Here is an 18,319-nt window from a genome sequence, read left to right as displayed (position 1 = left end):
ATAATATCACTTTATTTTTTATGGACATTTTTTCAACAATTGTTTATCAGTTTTTTAGCACTATCAAGTATTTATTTCCCAATAAAATATGTTGTTGCAGCAATTCGTATTTTTTTCCATACTAAAAATCCATATGGTACACTTGCCCCACCTGAACAAGATTTTTAAAAGTTCTCAACAAAAATAACCAAAAGTTAAATCATACTTCGTAATAGGTGCATGTCATTGGTAGGGACACTACTGATCTAGGAAAAATAGCATTTTGATAAAATGAGCCTTAAAACAAACCCTAAGCCTTATTTTGCACTTTCCAAATATTATAAGAAAACAAAGGTTTTGAAAAAACTTCACTAAATCTTATGCCCCGTGGCGTTTACGTCGTTTTGGCGGTTATGTGGTAGTAGAATCAGCTATTTGCATTGCTAGCAACAATCCCTCATACTGGAAATAATCAAAATTGTAAAAATTACTGCCGTACGAGCAATTGTTCCTCTTGCCCCATATGGTTGTCTTGCCCCACCTTCCCCTATTTCTCGTCGATGTGATGGGCTTTCGGTATTCGCGATAGCAAGCCGAAAATCACTCGGCTGCGAAAGAGAAGAGAAATTTTAAGAGACGAGGAACGCACTGAAATATGCATCAATGATAGTGCGATGGTGATGGTTTACCTACCCTGGCGGTGTGAGAGCGCATGATGAGCTTCGGGTTGGAAACGCGCGACGTGGTTGAGGAAAACGATAGAGTCTCGTGTGTATTTGTGCGCTTTGGAACGATTGTGTCGGGAGAGGCCTTTGGGTATTGGAATTCAGAAACGATTTTTCAGTCTAGTGTTTAATGCAGAAGCGAGCGGAAGTGTTTTATGTGGTGGGTGGTGGGACTATAAAACGAAAAGAAGGTTTGCTTCCGAATGCGGTAAAAAAAGGAAATTTAGGCCAGAGTTATGACAGGAAGGTATCGAAAAATTAAAAACAGAGATGTGAGCCTGTAACATGATGTGAAAGTTTCCTAGCAGTTTCACAGCAGCTTGACAGAAAATTTAACTTTGCACTTTTAATTTCTCGATTTTGTCTGCACTTTCCTAGACGACCAAAGACAAAGGTTTTGCAGTTAGCTCAAACGGCGCAAAAGCATCTTCCGATTCTCCCGCCTACCCCTGCCAACAGGGCTCTTCCGACGCCGCAGACCGCAACGTATTACCGGAACTGCCAGAGTACCAGAACCAGATATGGAAAATGTTGAAACCATAAATCTGAAAGAACTTCCCGCGGAAAATGTTGACAAGCTCGAGGTCTGCATCAAGCACTGCGACGAGTAAGGAATCTACTTTGACTGCCCATAAATATCCCATTTGCATTTTCAATACATTTTTATTTTTTTGCAGGGTCCATTGCGGAGATTTCTTGAAGCTTGCGCAACATTTACCACCAAATGAAAGCGAACACGTGTTAGGTTTGTCGGCGAGAGAGGGTTTCTGTTATTTGAGACCGTATATGAATGATTGGGCGGAAGGACTCACACGGAACGGCAGGATTGGCATTTTTCCAATAAAAATGGCCATCCTTTGCAAAGAGCAGCATCATAACATCAAATTCCTCAAAGGGTTATGCAACATCAAATAGCAGAAGTGCTGTCAGGCACACCAAACATTTCCGGAAAAGTCATGCCAGAATCTCATGTGTTGCGAAAAATGCAACTCGACGTTCGTAAACTACGAATCAGTTTTAAAACACTAGTGTAAACGCCTGAAAGTAGAAGAATACCAAAATACACGCTTAATTATGGAGTTGTCATTCCGGGGCCTGCCGAAAAACAACCAAAGGTCGATAATCGTGTCATCACTTCAACTTGCTTTGGAAAAGGAACGGGAACAACAACAAGAAGAGGAGCAAATACTAGAAGAGGAGCAACTACAAGAAGATGAGCAATTAGAAGCAGAAGTCTTGCCTGATCTGGGTGAAGCATTGAACCATCCAGTGATTATTATAGAGTACGTTGACAACGATACTGACGCTGACATCCTCGATTATCAGCTCGCCGAACCCAACAACCTGGATGAGCTGAACCAGCAACGGCAGCAGCACGAAGCTTCTCGCCTGGCAGAATCGAAGGTAATATGCTTGGAAGACGATATTCGAAGAAAAACGACAACTGGTAGTATCAAGTGGTTAAGAAGCGAAAAAAAAATCACCAGATCACAGACGGGATCACAGCTTCCCTCGATAAAGCAAATGGCCTATCGAACACTGCTCAGCGATGTTCACCAAGAAGAGAGCGACCAAGATCAATGTTAATAAATAACATAAAACGAAACTATTTATTTTTCTTTTTAGTTAAAGGAGAGGCAGCTCACGAAGGCCAATGAGGGAATGTTGAAGTTACAGGTATGCAACCACGTGGGTTTTTTTTTTTAAATTTGAAACACCCACCCTCCCTCCCCTCCACGTCGTGGAAAATTTCCATACAAAACAATTTGTTTTTGTTTTGCTGTGGGATTTTAAATTCACTTCATTAATTAAAAATACTTTAACTCGGCATGTATTATTAACTAAAACGTTACTGATTCGAATAGGTTGAAAAAATAACGCTCGAAATTATAACCAAAGACGTAATTGGGCAGTTAAAATCGTCATCATCCTTCCCCAACACGGCGGCCATGTCCGACACGCAGATGGTGTCCGACGTTGCTGGATGTGCGTTGACCCATGTGGAAGAGGAGCGCGTGTCCGCCGAGGATGTTCTGTTCATTCAGCTGCTCGAGGACGAAAGCTTCAACGCGGAGGAACTCGCCGGACCGGACGAGATGAGTCCGGCCGTAGTCGGGCTGATGCCGGTGAATCGTGGTGACAAACAATCCGCGAAGGTAACTTCTTCATGTAATTCTGGCTGACTAGGCGAGGTTCTCTAACGTAATTTTTTTTTACTCCAAGGATAAGCCGTGCATTGTGCTTTTGACGAATTGCATGGACAGTCGATACGTGTGCAGAACCTGTGGATGTTTGTTCGGTTCATTCAAACTCCTGCTAAACCATCGTTCGACTGTTCATGCAAATAGTCAACGAAAGTACAAGTGCCAACAATGCGAAATGCGGTTTAGCTCATCAAAAGCACTTCAGGCACACTCGCGCACACACAATGGACTAATGCCATTTAGGTGAAGCGTGTGCGGCAAGCATTTCTGAGAGAGCTGAGAGACGATCCAGGAACCGGCACGAGTACGAGCACGCTGGACCAAACTTCGAGTGTCCGCGCTGCAGGAAAAAAATCATGCAAAAACATTATATGGTCCGTCACAGCAAGCTCTGTGACAAAAACGCAGTATAAAAGCAGGCCCGTCGTCACATCCCGGTGGAGATCACAGCAATCTCCAGCAACAACAACCTGCACACGATTAACAAAACCAAAAAAACTAAAATCGAAAAATCTCAACAGCTAAAGAACGGAAGTAGCCAGCACTTTGATCGCCGAACCAGAGTCGCAAGAAGAAAGTGTCCAAATACTCGTCGTCGTCGAAGAAAGCATCGCAAGGAAAGTGTGGTTGTGCCGGAAGTGGAACCGGAGTTGAAGGAGTCCAGTGCAGCAGCAGCAGAGCAAGAACCTGGCGCTGCGAAAGCAGCAATAACAACAGCAAGTTGCGCAGGCCGCCGTAACTCCGTGGGTTAACAAGCCCTTGGACAACAGCTGATCGCACCGGGGCCTTTACTGGTTCCTGCTGACGTCGGCCAACCTTTCCAAGGCGGAGTGGGGCGTGTACAATAAGTCGGCAAAGTTTGAGGCGCCGCTGCGGATCAACAGCTACGAAAAGGGCGTGCTGTTTCTGTAAAAGTTTGTGGTAGATTTCCAAGTGAAGTTTAATTTGCAGCTTTTTCAGATTGACGAAAACTTCTTCCCGATGGAATCGAAGGGTAGTGAAGCATCCCGCGTTCCCGATGCCGTACGATGTGCCAATCATTCCGTACGCCCCGGAGGATTCGCCGTTGCTCGACCCGACCGAGTCAGTCCGTTGGTGATCGCGATCGCAGCTGGTGTGTGGTCTTCGGCAAAGGTCCAGTAGGATCACGACATCATTTTACAATTTGTAGCACTAATTTTCTTCACCGATAATGAAAGAAATCGTGGAAAACACCTTGAAGAATCCGGAAAAACTCCGCACCTCTTGAAATTTTGTTATCGTAATTATTGAAAACTTGACAAAAAAATGTCAAAAGACGTTGGTCTGCTAACTGTTTTCATTGCAGAAAATCCCTCTGCTCAACCCTGCTCTTTATTTCTATTTTACTTGCCTTCTAATGAGCAAAGTGGCAGGTTGGTCGGATTTGTTCCGGAGAAAAACGCGTAGTTTATGAAAAATAAACTGGAGAACTTTATTGAACCGCGTGCTTTTGTAACGGATGACGCAACACACTTGTTGTTGTTGTTTTGCAGCTCTGACAGCTGCGCGTGAGGTCGAAAGGGGGTTCGGCCGACTAGATCGACTCGATGACGACTACAGAGTTGTTCACCTCAACACCTTCTTCGTCGTCGCGTTGCCTTCACATCCTTCGATGATGATGATGATGGTGATGGCAATGATGATGATGATTGGTCTCTGAATTTGCTGAAGAGATCTCATGAGAGAAAGAATTCTAAGAAAGATGTGTTGTTACAGGCGCTCCCAAAGGTTGCTGCGTTACACAATTGATTGATAATTTTTTTTAAATGAATTGAATTTCATCCTTTGTTTGGATACGTTAAATGAATTGGCGGGATTTATTTTAATCACAATGTGTAATTTTAAACACTAAACAAATCAATATAGTTAATTCTGCGGAAAAAAAATATGCCATTTCTAATTTAAAGAACTATTTCAAAGTAATTAAACACAATTTCTAAATAAATTAAAATAAACCTCGATTTTCCGAAGTTCTGATTATCCGAAAGTTTATTTGGTTCTTCGGATAATCGAATCATGACCAAAACAATTTTTTTTACGTTAAACATCGAATTCAAGTTCTGCGACCCTAATTTAGTCATTGAGGTCCCCTGCCCAAGTGAGCAGTTGGTGAGCGCAAGTCAGACTCTGGTGAGCGAATCGCGGGAGAGTGCACGTCATTTTTTCATTGGTGACCACTGGTGTAAAGTCTCTATAATACAACAAAAAAATCAAACCCCAAACTCACATGATACCAAAAAATAAAGGATTTATCCGTTTGGGAGCGTTGCAGTTATTTTAACTTGGATCCGGTCACAGGAGTCAGGGCCACGGGAATTTCGAAGAATGTTGTCTGAACTAGCAGTTGTTTATTTAAATTTTTATTTTATCTAAATATTTTAAATTGCTTTTCAATTTTTCATCCGTACTGCATTGCACGACATGTTTCTGCGTTACTTTACATCCTGAGTTGCAACGTAACAATCGACTCCCAATGTGACAATAATTAATTACTTTAATTAATTTATCTTCATACAAACACATTTCACCGTGCTCTTTATTTTATGTACACAGAACGTAGAACGTAGAAAATAAGTTACAATATTTACAGCTCAACAGGGAAGGAAAGATTTATCGTCGCTCCACAAATAAAATCATGAAATTGATTTATTTTTGATCCAACTAAACACCGTACTGCACATGCATTTATTTATTGCTATTGACTAGTATGAGTGAGCACGTTTTTTATTCAGTTGCAACTTGCTGAAGGGCGCAAATCTCCGTGACCCAGGCGGATTGGATCGTACGCCATCCTGGTTCGATCACTGCTCGATCATCGACGCATTAAAGTACGAGTTTTGCATCAGATACAGTTTATCGATGTGGGTTATGCTAGTTCCGGACAGCAGTCCGTTGATGTTGTTGTTGTTGTGATTTACTAAGCTGTTGTTGTTGGCACTGGCGTTGCTATTGCTGCTGTTATTGAGGGTGGTCTGCAGGTCCAGGTTCTGCAGCGACATGGTGTCCGAGGTGGCTTCGTCCAAATTGTCGAAGCTTTCGTCCAGCGAGATGTCGCTGCTGCACATGCTTGCGTCGGAGTTTTCGGCGAAATCTGGTATTTGGGAGAGAAATTCGTTATGGTTTTCCACTCTTCAAAAGCTTAAATGATTGAGACTTACCAGGAGAGTAGGGCAGATTGGGGTTCAGCGGTTGTCCCGACGATCCGTACGATCCTTCGACGCTCAGGTAGTGACCGTGGTCACTGCTAGGCGATTCCAGCTTGATTGACTTCTCATCCTTATCCGAGTGGTTCTTGTCCGCATCAGCGCTACTATTTTGGTTAGATTTGCTCTTTCGGGAGATTTTCTTCATTTTGGCGCGTTGATTTTGAAACCAAACCTGGACGACCCGCACCGACAGACCGGTGTCTTTTGCCAGTGCTTCCCGCACTTTCCGACATGGCTTTGGTGACACGTCGAACGAAGCTTTGAACTGGCGCCGCTGGGCCGACGTCAGTATGGTGCGAGGCCTTTTGGGACCTCTGCGACCATCTCGCGACCGCAATCCGTCCTCCATCAGGTAATCATCATCCCCGTACAGGTGGTGCGAGTGTATCGGATGCAAACTGCTGTACATGTCCTTTTCCAGATCGTGCTGGCAAATCAGCTTGCCGGACTTGAGCGAAAACGGTTCGCCCTTCTGCAGCGGCCTATTGCACGTGTAGCACAGGAAACAGTTCAGGTGGAACACGTGGTTTTTCGCGCGCATAACCATCTCGTTGGGCGCAATGCGTTCTCCGCAGCCGTAACATTCGCGGGACACTTTTTGCTGGTGTTGCTGGTTCTGCTGTTTCTGTTGCAGTTGAGAAAGCCCGTATATTCTGAAAGGAACGAAAAAAGATTTTGAGTACAAGGTACGCGCTGGTTGGACCGGTTTTGTTGGGACTGGACTATCGCGGCAAACATCTATTGATGTTCTGGCAGGTATGTTTGGCTGAGGCTTGTGGTTTGATTTTGGTGCGATAAGAAATGAGAAGCATTGCACTTTTGGAGGGAAACTAGCAAACTTGTTGGAGCCGAAACAGAAAAATGCCGATTTCGTTATTGAAACTTTCAGTAAAGTTTGCTTGAATCTTCTAAACATAGATTTTTTCTTTTCAATGCTGAACAAAACTCGCAAATATGTCATAATTCCTAGCATAATTCACTTAGTGCAATGTTGGATTTAAAGTACATATCTGAAATTCACAAAAATAAGCACAATGTAATCTAAAACAAATCTCAGGTGAACATTAATTCGCAAATGTGCTTTGCTTGATTTAAATAATAAAATAAAAATCTACCTAATGACTCGTCTTTTAATATTGTTTTACATTTTTGAAAGACAAACCAAACATTTGCTAAAAATAGCCATATTATAAATTATGTCATAATTTTGATAGATTGATTGAAAATTTTAACTTTCTCCAAATGCCTTCCAATTTGAATGTTCTAACTAGTTTTTAAAACAACGAATTAAAAAAGTGATTACTTAATCGGTACTTTCAATGAATTAAAAAAAATTCGGTCGAATATTTAAAAGGATATTTTGTTGTTCATTTTTTTTTAAAGCAAACATTAGTAAAAATGTTTGTCTCCATCCAGTCCAAAATTTTAACCACAAAATAGGGACAATCAGAGAGAAAATATGTCCATGAATTTTTAGGTAACACTCCAAGAGATGACCAGGATTTTTTAAAACCTACACATAAATGTCATATATGCATTTTTGTCACTTTTGTTGTTGATGCAGTTTGCTTCAAAATCAAGTGCTCCTTCAGAAAAAAACCATAAATATCCGGAAGCAAATCAGGGTTTTCGCGAAAACTTAACAAGAAGCCTTATGTGTAGAACAAACTTGCCTTGCGTTACTTCAGCTTGCTCAGAAAATGCGTGATAAATAATACAGTAATACAGTCACATAAAACAAATTAAGAGGGGTTCTTCTAGATTTGAATAAAAATGTGAATAGCTTTGAACACAAACTAATAAGAGATTAAAACAGTTTAAATTTTAATAAAATATTACATGAAAATATAAGACTTGCAACAAAAAACCTTTTCCTTAAAAGCAAAACGAATAATTGTGATTATTTTAAATTATGGAAACATTTTTCAGATTGAAAAAGACGCTCAAGCCACATCGTATATTAAGTGCCCTGACTTAAATTGCCATGGCATTGCTAGAAACGAATAATGGTCTCACGATTTAATAAACGCTTTATGAGCCCGTCCGCCAAAGGCGTGGTTAGAACCGCATAAAACTCGCCATATAAACCAAGCAAAACAATGTAAATGGGGAATTACAACTGACGTGAGCAGTACAGACTATTTACACTTCGGCTTTGGCCCATTTACATTGTGTTGCTTGAAATCATTCGCATTCGCGTAAACTACCAACGGAAGATTATGGTGTTTATTTTGCTCGCCTTTTTTTGACTCACGGAAAAAACGGTGGATTTCCACCCGTTTTCCTGGAGAGCGCGTGATGTGGTTTTCTTTGCCGTTTCTTGGAAAACTTCCAGAATGATGACGCCGTGGCGATGCGTTTCGATGATAATCATAATCCTTGTTAGGGAAACTTTTTCGTCTTGTTTTCTTACAGGAATTTTTTTTCTGGGAAAAGTTACGGAGCGAAGATTTAAAGAGGTTGTGGTGGATACTACACATGTATCATGATTAATTTATTCCAGGAAGAAACTCGTCTCACCACGACAACGGCGGGATATTATGAGAAAGGGAAAATCACTTAATTCCATTAAATTGTGTGCACAGCTTACCGGTAGTAATCGTCTTTGCAGTAGACTTTCGTGTTCTTGGTAAAGCAGGAATGGTTGAGCTGGATGTTGCAGATGCAGCAGAGCAGACACTGCTCGTGCCAGTACTGGTCGGGGGAAATCTTCATAAAGTAGCGGTCTTTGATTTTTTGGCCACACCCTTCGCAGATTTCCTGCATCTTTTCGCATTTGATGGTTCCGACAATGTCTGTAAGATATAGAGAAACAAAACATAATGAATCAATAACATCGTATAACGTTACGTGTACATACATGAGAAATCAATGTTGGCTACATCTTTTACAAATTTACAAAACATCTCTTAAAATTTATCGCATATTGGAAAAGTTTAACCAGATTCAAAAATATTTTACAGCGTTGATGTTTCCTTTTCAACAAAAATGAATTATTTCAAAATACAGTATGGCCCATAAAAAATGCGACATGTGCATTTTTTCACAGAAAAAATGGTGCCATTCTTAAATTTATTTAACAATCTGATTTTTTATGTGTTATGGTGTTAGTTTAGTATGTTTTGAAGATATCGTCATGATATTTTTTTGCAGTTCACCAAAACTGTGTACAGGCGGTCTACAATTATGAATGTGTTTTTGGAACAATATTTACCCTAATTAAAAATTTATATTTCAAAAACGAAACAGTTTAAAATATCCAACAATGTACCGAAAGCATCATTAGAAGTCCTTCTTAAATACGCCCAATCAAGAAAGTTTTTTAATTTTGTTAAAATTGGTAATTTGTGTGAAAAATGCCATTTTGGTTATTATTTTGTGTTATTCTGTCAAAATAAATCAATAACTTAAAATCGTTGTCGATGGCTCAAAAGCGTGCCCAGCGGCTTTATATTGTTAAAAGTCACATCAGAGCATCTGTTAGTATCAATTACCATCATTAGTAGCATTTGTTTTTTCGTTGAAACATTGCAGGCTCCAAAAATACCAAAAATTGATGCATTTCGGAATCGGGATATTTTTGAAAAGTTCACTATAACTACTATAACTGGTAAATAGAATGCGTGAAATTCGGTGGAACTAACTCTTACAACTCTCATAAACAGTAACCTTGAAGGCTGTATACTTTTTAGTCCATAAAAATACCATATTAGGCTATCCAGATCGACCAACATGAAAAAAGTATGTTTTTCTTTATATGGCCTGGGCGTAGAGCAAATTGGAAAATTATAAATTTCAATGAGCTGTCACTTATTTTATGATAAGGGAATGGTTTTAAAGGCATTGATTGTTTGTTTTGAACCTATTTAACATGTACACATGCTACATACATCATAAATAGTAAAAATAGTCCCGATTTACACCTATTAACAATGTCGCATTTTTTATGGGCCATACTGTAATGTGTTGATTTCATCATATGAAACTAACATAAATTTTAAAAATCCTTAAAGATGACAATGTTGTTTGATGCAAACATTTCTCTATAATGTCTTCAGGCATTAGACAAGTTTTTAGAAGAAAGGTAATACAATTTCGGAACTTCAAACATGATTTCTTTCAGCAGGACTGTTGAACTCTAAAGAATCTAATTCGATTGAACTAGTAATGTTTTAACCATCTCCTGACTACTTTTACATTTAGTAGATTTGTTTTGAGCATTTTTATATTTCATATTCAGTATTTTTATATGCACTTATAATGTTTAGTTAGATAAATTTTGGATAACTTTAACTTTTAAACCATTTCGTCATAAATTTTCCTTCAGTCTTTGGTGTTCTTTATTTTTTCGCTTCATCGTTTTATTTTGAAATAATAAAAGCCATGCAATCAAATTGTTAACTTGCAACAAATTGCTTTGAATCATAGTTCGGTGCATAACAAAAACCATGTTAACTAACTTTGGGTAGTTATACATATGGTAAAGTACTGCCTCCCATTTTATAATTTTATGATATGATTTTAATATTTTGAAAATATTTTTATTGGAAAGAATAGAATTTTTAAAAAATTTTCCCGCCATCTGGGACGAATTGAGACACATGGGGTGAATTGGCACAGCTGTTTAGCCTTCCCAAGTAACATTTTTTTCCAGGAGTCCTACAAGAGCTCTTCAAGATAGCTACAGCATAGCAGTTTGGACCGCGGTAGGATAAAACTCTCTTCAAGTACTCTTCCAAACTCCTGAAGAAGTTTTGAAGAGTATTTTATCCTACCGCGGTCCAAATTGCTATGCTGTAGCTATCTTGAAGAGCTCTTGTAGAACTCCTGGAAAAATGTTACTTGGTTGTTACTGCACAATATTGTAATATTTGTGAGTGGTTTCGGATAGAACAGACACAGATTAACAAAACTGGTGCATTGATTTCCAAATTTCAAGTTTTTAAGTGCTCAAAAACCTGCTGTCCCTGCAGTTCCGATTCACCCCAGATGACGGTACATTAAAAATTCAACTGCCGAGATATCGTCAGTTGAAAAATTGGGGGTTAAGGTAACAGGCAGCATTTTCTTAAAAGTATTTTTATTGTCTTCAAATCTGTCTTGCCTTCCTCACCTTACTGAGGAAAGGCTATAAAATCACTCGAAAAGCGAAATTCTTAATATGACCTCCTAGACCCACCTTCATGTATACATATCGACTCAGAATCAAATTCTGAGCAAATGTATGTGTGTGTGGTGGGATGTTGATCAAAAAAATTTGCACTGGATCCGGCTTGGGGTCCCATAAGTCGCTATTGAAAATTATAAAGTTTAGTTAAGTACTTCAAAAGTTATGCTAAAAAACAATTTTATCAATAGTCCGGAAGATTGTAAAAGGGTGGTTTTGTAAGAAACCCTGTCATATTATACAATTTAGAAAGGTATTGAAAAGACCTTTCCAACGAGTTCAAAAGATTGAAGATCTGACGATCAAAAGTTATAAGCACTTAAGTGTTATTTATGAACTTACAAGAGGCCGGATCCCATATATTTCGATCAAAAAGTTGTCCGAATCTATCATGCGACTTGTCGTTGGATAGGTTATCGAAAAACCTTTCCAATGAGTTCAATACACAGCAAAAAATAATGTAAATTTAGAAGGTTGAATATTACCTCTTTTCTGATGTAAATTTACCTCAATTTAGACTGAAAAAGTTACATTACACCAGAAAAGTGGTAAAATTGCACATTTCTCGAGGTAAAATTACACCTTTTTTCTGACATAAAAGATGTACTCCTTCCCAGATGTAATATTACCATGACTTTTTTTCTGTGTAGATTGCAGATCTGATAAGCCTATCAAAAGTTAGAAGCACATTAGTGCCCTGAATTATGAAGATCTGACTACCCAACACAGAAAAAAAATGATGGTAATATTCATCAGGAAATGGTGACAGATTTTGTGGCAAAATAAATGATAAATTTTACCCCAGAAAATGATGAATTTTCATCAGTTTTGATGAATATTCATCAGGTTCACATTTTTACACATTTTTTATGTAAAATTACACATTTCCAGAGGTAAAATTACACCTTTTTTCTGACATAAAAGATGTACCCCTTCCCAGATGTAATATTACCATGATTTTTTTTTGTGTAATAAATCAAGTTGATAGAACACTGAAAGGTCCGCCTTTTTGTATCTATTTTGGATAGCATTACCCTCTAAATGTGTGGAAGGCACCAACCACTTAAGGGTGGATTAAGTAACGTTTTTCATGAAAGTGCACTGTTTTTAGCTATAGGTTTGGTGATTTTTTTTTACATCAATGAAATGTAAAAAAACAACGAAAAAAGGCGTCCAATTCTCCACAATGACAGTCTTATCAGTCGTATATGTTTTGGCCACAAAGTTGAATGGTTGTGTTACCACATATTGAACATGCGGTGGCACCTGTTAAACTTTCACGGAATACAAATGAGCAAGTGGGTGGGTTCAAAGGGGTGGGAAAGGCGAACGGTTGATTTTTTTCCAAACACGTACAAACAATATGTTTTTGCGTTATGTTCAGGTCAATGAGAAAACAAATGATTATTCGGGAAATTTGAACTAAGGTGCAAACATTATAGATTTTTATGTTGGTTTTGAGCTTTGATTTGTCTGAGGCAATTTAAAAGCAATAACAAATATTCACTGTACATGGTGACCAAAAGTTTCATATTCTTCAAAAGTCCTCTAATATGCAAATGAATCAGCAAGAAACACTATCCCTTCTGAACCAAAGCGCTTCCAGTGTGCAAGCTTCTCTGTTTAAATATTTAAACCGAAAACACTCTCATTTCCTTTGACAAAAGGTTCTCGCCCACAAGGAAACATAAACCAAGGAGAGCTCACTCGCTAGCACGGAACCGGCGCCAATATCCCTTCCAAGCCAAATACAAACACGACCGAAGAGCGCACGGATCCTTGCCGTTGGGCGGAGCAATCTTGAATTTTAATCAGTTTGTCTTGCAAGCAATTCAAGAGTCGTCTCTCCGGGTGCAAGGAGAACATTTTAAACTTTAATCACTCCCCGTTTCGAGTGTCGTCTCTCGCGTTGTTCAAACATCAGCTGAGTCGGTCGGGTGCTCTGCTGGCGGTTATGTTTTTTCGTGGATCTAATATCCGCCAGGACAAATGAAATCCAAAGAGATGCTTGAATGGCGAAAGTTAGCATTTATAGAGCCAAGTGCCGCCGGTATTGAGTTGCATATCGATTTTTCGACCTGTTTGAAGTTTCAGCACTTGAGCAAATGTTTCCACGAAAAAAAACTAGGTATTGATCCACGTTATCTTTCATCTGAGGTACACTGCGTTCATATCTATTTGCCAACTTTATCACATGATTGCAGCACGCGGGAATCCAAACAGATGATGATATGTTCGAAGATAACGCGGCAGGAAAGGGGAAATTAATTATGATTTATGGCCTTTTTCGATTGCGTTTATATTATATAGGAAAATTTGGCTTCTGTTCAGAGATTACCAAGCAACAGGTAAATTTCGCTATAAGGGAAGTTTTCTAATAGAAAAAAAAACAATTTTATTTAGTTATATTGCTACACTAAAGGAATGTTTTCTTATTGTTTGGAAAAATTCATGAAATTGTTATATCACAAGTTTGAAATATGATAAGGCTGTTGCAAATATTTTTAAAAGCTTTTGTCTCCAAAAATCGGCCCGAAAATCAGGGGACAAACATGTTTTTTTTTCAAAACTTTAACGAAATTTTGAGTGCAATCAGCTGGAAATATATTAAAATGCATTCCCCTATGTTTATAAACTTTTTAAACATGTTTAAGTATGTTTCAAAATATTTTCCATTTTAGTGTATTTCCGTATTTTTTGCACAAACAGTATTTTTTAGTCAAAACTTTTTTTAACGAATGATTGTAAACCAACTGTACTAGTGTATAATGCAATTTCCAACAACTATTTTAAAGAACTGTTGAAATTGGGTACTAAAGCCCTATGTCAATTTTTATGTACAACGGTAAAAAACACGATTAAAAACCATTTATGATCACTTTTTTCATTTTAAAGCAAAATTTTTTTTTGACAAGACAACATTTTTTCGATGGATCAACTATGGTCCCCTTGGAACGAACTGTCAAGTAGGAGCTTTCCTGTCAAGAAGGATCGCGAGGTTAATTTTTCAATATTGATTTAAAAATCCATTTTAAACTCTTTGTGGTCGTACAAAGGGTCATTGTACAATTACAATTGTACTCAGAAAAATAAGCTATATCGCTGGAAACAATAATATCAGCAATCTAAGCTTCATTTTAGGACCCAATTCTGCCTAAATTACAAGCCAATATTAATATTTTTTATTTCACTCTCATGTGCTCATAATTATTGAAAGGGTTGTCAAGTTATAAGACTTTTACGACCTATTGGAACTATATAGTGTTCATAATGTGTCATGTGTGGGACAAACTTGAATGTATTTTGCTGTTTTTGCGTATGGAAAAATTATGCGAACATGGACAGGATAGACCTTAACAAAAAGTGAACTGGCAAGAATCTGATTAGAAGATTTTTTATTTATTTTGACAATGTTTTTTTAATTGAATTTCAGCAAAAAATACTAACATAAGCATTGTATGAAGAAGAAGTGCGACGCGTGGAAATGCATTAATTAAACAGAAAGAATAGTTTTGATTTCTGTTGAAAGCATCTTGTAGGGAACATCCTAATCTTTCACATAAAGTTTTAATTTATCAAATTGGTTAAAATTTATATTTTCAAAATATCAAAAATTTGCATCAAAACAAATGTTTTTCGAAATAAAAATAATTAACTAGTTACTTTTTATTCGAAATGATTTTACACGTTTAACAAATCTGAATCGATCCTTATTATCAACGAAAATATATCACAATATCTTGTTTAAAGTTTTAGTAATCCACAACATGTGTCACAAATCATTGAAACTTGGTCGAATTTTAATTTGAAAAGTGCAAATGTTTCGCAAACATATAAAGTTAATTTAGATAACTCAATTATAATCCAATGCAATGGTAAATATAATATATATTTATTTCAGTAAGCTTGCATTTGAACCTCATACACCAACAACATAAATAATATACAAAACCCCATAAACGAGTATATAAAGTCCGTTGTCCATAAGTCCAAGTACGATTAAGTAGCACTTTTAAAGCACACTCACTACACTACACTCAGCACCCTTTCGTTACCTGTACGTTCGTTGCTACCGTCTGCTGCCGGATTATCCCGCAGCAAATTAGTCTCCTCCGCCGACGTTGGCTGACCCTGTTGTTGTGGTTGCGGTATTCCTGTAGTGAGGTTCAGGTTGTGGTAAAATTCCAACATTCTGGCGACACTTTTGGCTATCCTTTTGCGCTCCCCAGACGATTTCGACGACACACTAATTAACACTTTTGCAACACTGGCTTCGACCATTAGCACATGTTTGTCTCAACTTTATCCCAACTGTGGTGTTTAAAAGGTAGGTAATGGGGGAAACTCGGAAGATCGCAAACTAGCAATAACAAACTGCGCTACCGAACGAACGCAAGAGAGCACGCAAAAACCACGTCCGATCGCGACGACGTCCTCCGATAAAATGCCAGCTATGTGCACCATGGTGAGACTGAAGAGCCCGTCCCCGTCCGGCGGCAGATCCATGGAAGAACCGAAATAAAAACGAAAGAATAATCAAAAGAAGGGAATGGATATGTGTGTGGAATCGAAAAATGTCAACAGCAACGTGCCCACGGCCACGGAGTAGGGGAAGAAACATCTGTACCGATTCCCTGGCGGTGCTATCTGGCCGGAGGGTGCCGCCATTAAAGAGGAGGGAAAATCCGAGGGGAGTGAGAGAGGACAGAGTCAGACTCGGAAAAAGGCGCGCAATCTGTTACGGCCACACACATGTGAAGCACGACGATCGATACCGATTCCAAGCATTCCTGCGACAGCCAGGCTGTGGAAAAACTGGGAAATCGATAAGGATGACACCCTCCCACCCTTGACACGTGCTTTTTTGCGCGAAATGAGGAGAAGTCGTCCTATTTCCTGGCGGTTGCCTAGAGGAGCGCATGCTCAAACGATTAACATCGCAGCAATAAGGTGAAGGCGCCAAGGATACTGTTTTCAACAGAGAAAGAGAGAATCGTCTAAAGAGAGGAAACGAAATACAAGAGAACGAACAAGTAAGCCACGCCTTTGCACTGAAGAGAGCGAAAAAACATCGCATGACTTGTATTGCATGGAATCGTGTCTCATTTATTTTATTAGTTTGAACTTTTAAACGGTTACGAAGATGCACAAGAGTTAAATTGACGCGATCTACAAAATAACACACAGTAAGAATAGTTAAATCATGTAACAAATTATGCAGGAGAGTAGCATAGCTTCCAGACTGAAAAAAATTATCTGAATACTCACATTTTTGGAATGGAATAAATTGCCCAAATATTTGTTTATAATGCGCCTTACCAAAATCATGATAGGGTTTTCACTAGAGCGTCCAATTTCCCGGGGTTACAATTTTCCCGGGAAACGGGAAATTTTCAACCAATTTCCCGGGAAATCCCGGGAATTCCCGGGAAATTTAAATTTATTGAAAATTATTTTGATCATGGTTCTGCTGCAAAAAAGTTGTTTAGAACAGAGACTGAAAGGTTAAAACAAGTGTGAAGATCAATTAACAGCTTAACTGCATGTAAAAAATCATAAAATTGCAAGAAAATGTTTTTTTTTTCTTATTTTATAAGCTCCAATAGTACAATAAATTAAAAAATAATATCATTTTTTATTAACAAGGTAATTAGACAGTGAGTAGTGGAACAGCATCTAATTCCGTCGTACCTCTTATGTTGGCAGGTCAGCACTTTGATGTTCAATTACAACTCATTGAAGTCGTTTTCAACTGAAATAGAGTGATAAATAGCTCAATATGAAGTAAGCAAGCAAGTTACTTTTAAAAGTTTTGCAAAGTTAGTTGTATAAATAGAAAAAATAGATGGAGTTAGGAGCAAGTGCTTAACCTGCGAAACCTACGAGCATTTCCCCTAAAATGAATCCATACTCCACAATCATACAAATTATTTTCTTGCCTCTGTGACCAGTAAAAGAGAGCGTGGTTTGATACAAAAAGTTGAAAAAAAAACATGCAGAAATTATGTTTTTCATGACAAATAACTTTTCATGGACAAAATGGCAAAGCAAAAATCAAACTTCTCTTGTTTGTTTTGCTTCAAACAACTCAATGTTTTCAAAAATTTGGAATTAACATCATGTCACAATCAGTCTTACATGTTTTGATATTTAACCTTCTAACACCCATTCTTACACCAGTGCTCCATTTTTCTTTTACTACATATTGTAATTTCTTGTATACCAAGTATTTAACGAATTGAAATAATTCTTCTTTTCAATTCAATTCAATTTATGTTTATTTCTTGTACTAAGCATAATACATTTAGTTTTAACTTATAAACTAGTGTAGAGTTATGGAGATCCTTGCAGCTACAGCATTATCAGTAATCATTGGATTAAATTAATTTGTTATAATAGGTGAGATTTAATAGAAGCAGAAAAATTCAATTACAAAAAAACTGCTAAAATTGCTAATAGGTGGATAGAGGGAAGAGAAACTTAAAGCTATATCACAGAGGGATAAATGTCAAATTTATTCTGACGTCGAAAAACTACTGGTTTTCAGACCTAGGCAGTCCCCAGGTACTTCGCCATCAGCTCTTGCAGCGCACAGAACTGCTCAAGCTTAGATTGGCAGGAACTGAGACGGCTAAACATATCCCTCGCCAGCGGGAGAAATTCTGTGAGGGTGAAGAGGCCACCATCACTCGTGTTGTCCGGAGCCGGACCGTTTCCGTTGGCCGCCACGCTGGCGTAAGTGCGGCTAAATCCTGGCGGGTTCGGGTTACCGGTCGAGGGACGACCAGTCGAAGTCCTAAGAGGCTGATGCGTCGCTGGGTTTTTCCGCTTTTCCAGCGCCTCAAGGTACGTCTTCCGCGCGGTGCACCCGCGGTAGTTTGCCGTGTGGTTGCCATCGCAGTTCGCACACTTCACTTTTTCCTTCTGCTGCTTAGCGGTCTTATCCTTGTCCAGGAACTCCTTCCGGGGAAGCGCACAGCTCGCCGTGAGGTGAGCGTCACCACACTTGACGCATTT

General features: G+C 38.6%; 1 protein-coding gene across 1 annotated transcript; it reads right to left on the bottom strand.

Moving 5' to 3' along the window:
* Positions 1 to 5,273: 5,273 nt before the first annotated feature.
* On the bottom strand, positions 5,274 to 16,106 carry LOC6033489 (LIM homeobox transcription factor 1-beta). Its single transcript, XM_038258710.1, has 4 exons — positions 15,358 to 16,106; positions 8,726 to 8,930; positions 6,088 to 6,788; positions 5,274 to 6,020 (listed from the first exon to the last, which is right to left on the bottom strand). The coding sequence occupies exons 1-4, from the start codon at positions 15,581 to 15,583 to the stop codon at positions 5,731 to 5,733; spliced, it is 1,422 nt and encodes a 473-aa protein (XP_038114638.1). The 5' UTR covers positions 15,584 to 16,106; the 3' UTR covers positions 5,274 to 5,730.
* Positions 16,107 to 18,319: the final 2,213 nt, after the last annotated feature.

This window comes from Culex quinquefasciatus, chromosome 3, assembly GCF_015732765.1.
Source record: "Culex quinquefasciatus strain JHB chromosome 3, VPISU_Cqui_1.0_pri_paternal, whole genome shotgun sequence".
Lineage (NCBI taxonomy): Eukaryota > Metazoa > Arthropoda > Insecta > Diptera > Culicidae > Culex > Culex quinquefasciatus.
This window is presented reverse-complemented; position numbering and strand designations above follow the sequence as displayed.

Excerpts from the sequence above, each read along its gene's own strand:
- LOC6033489 (XM_038258710.1), bottom strand. The coding sequence starts at position 15,583 with ATGGTCGAAGCCAGTGTTGCAAAAGTGTTAATTAGTGTGTCGTCGAAA. Across the intron at positions 8,931-15,357 it reads CGGTAGCAACGAACGTACAG|ACATTGTCGGAACCATCAAA; the intron begins GTAACGAAAGGG and ends TATATCTTACAG. Across the intron at positions 6,789-8,725 it reads TGCAAAGACGATTACTACCG|AATATACGGGCTTTCTCAAC; the intron begins GTAAGCTGTGCA and ends CGTTCCTTTCAG.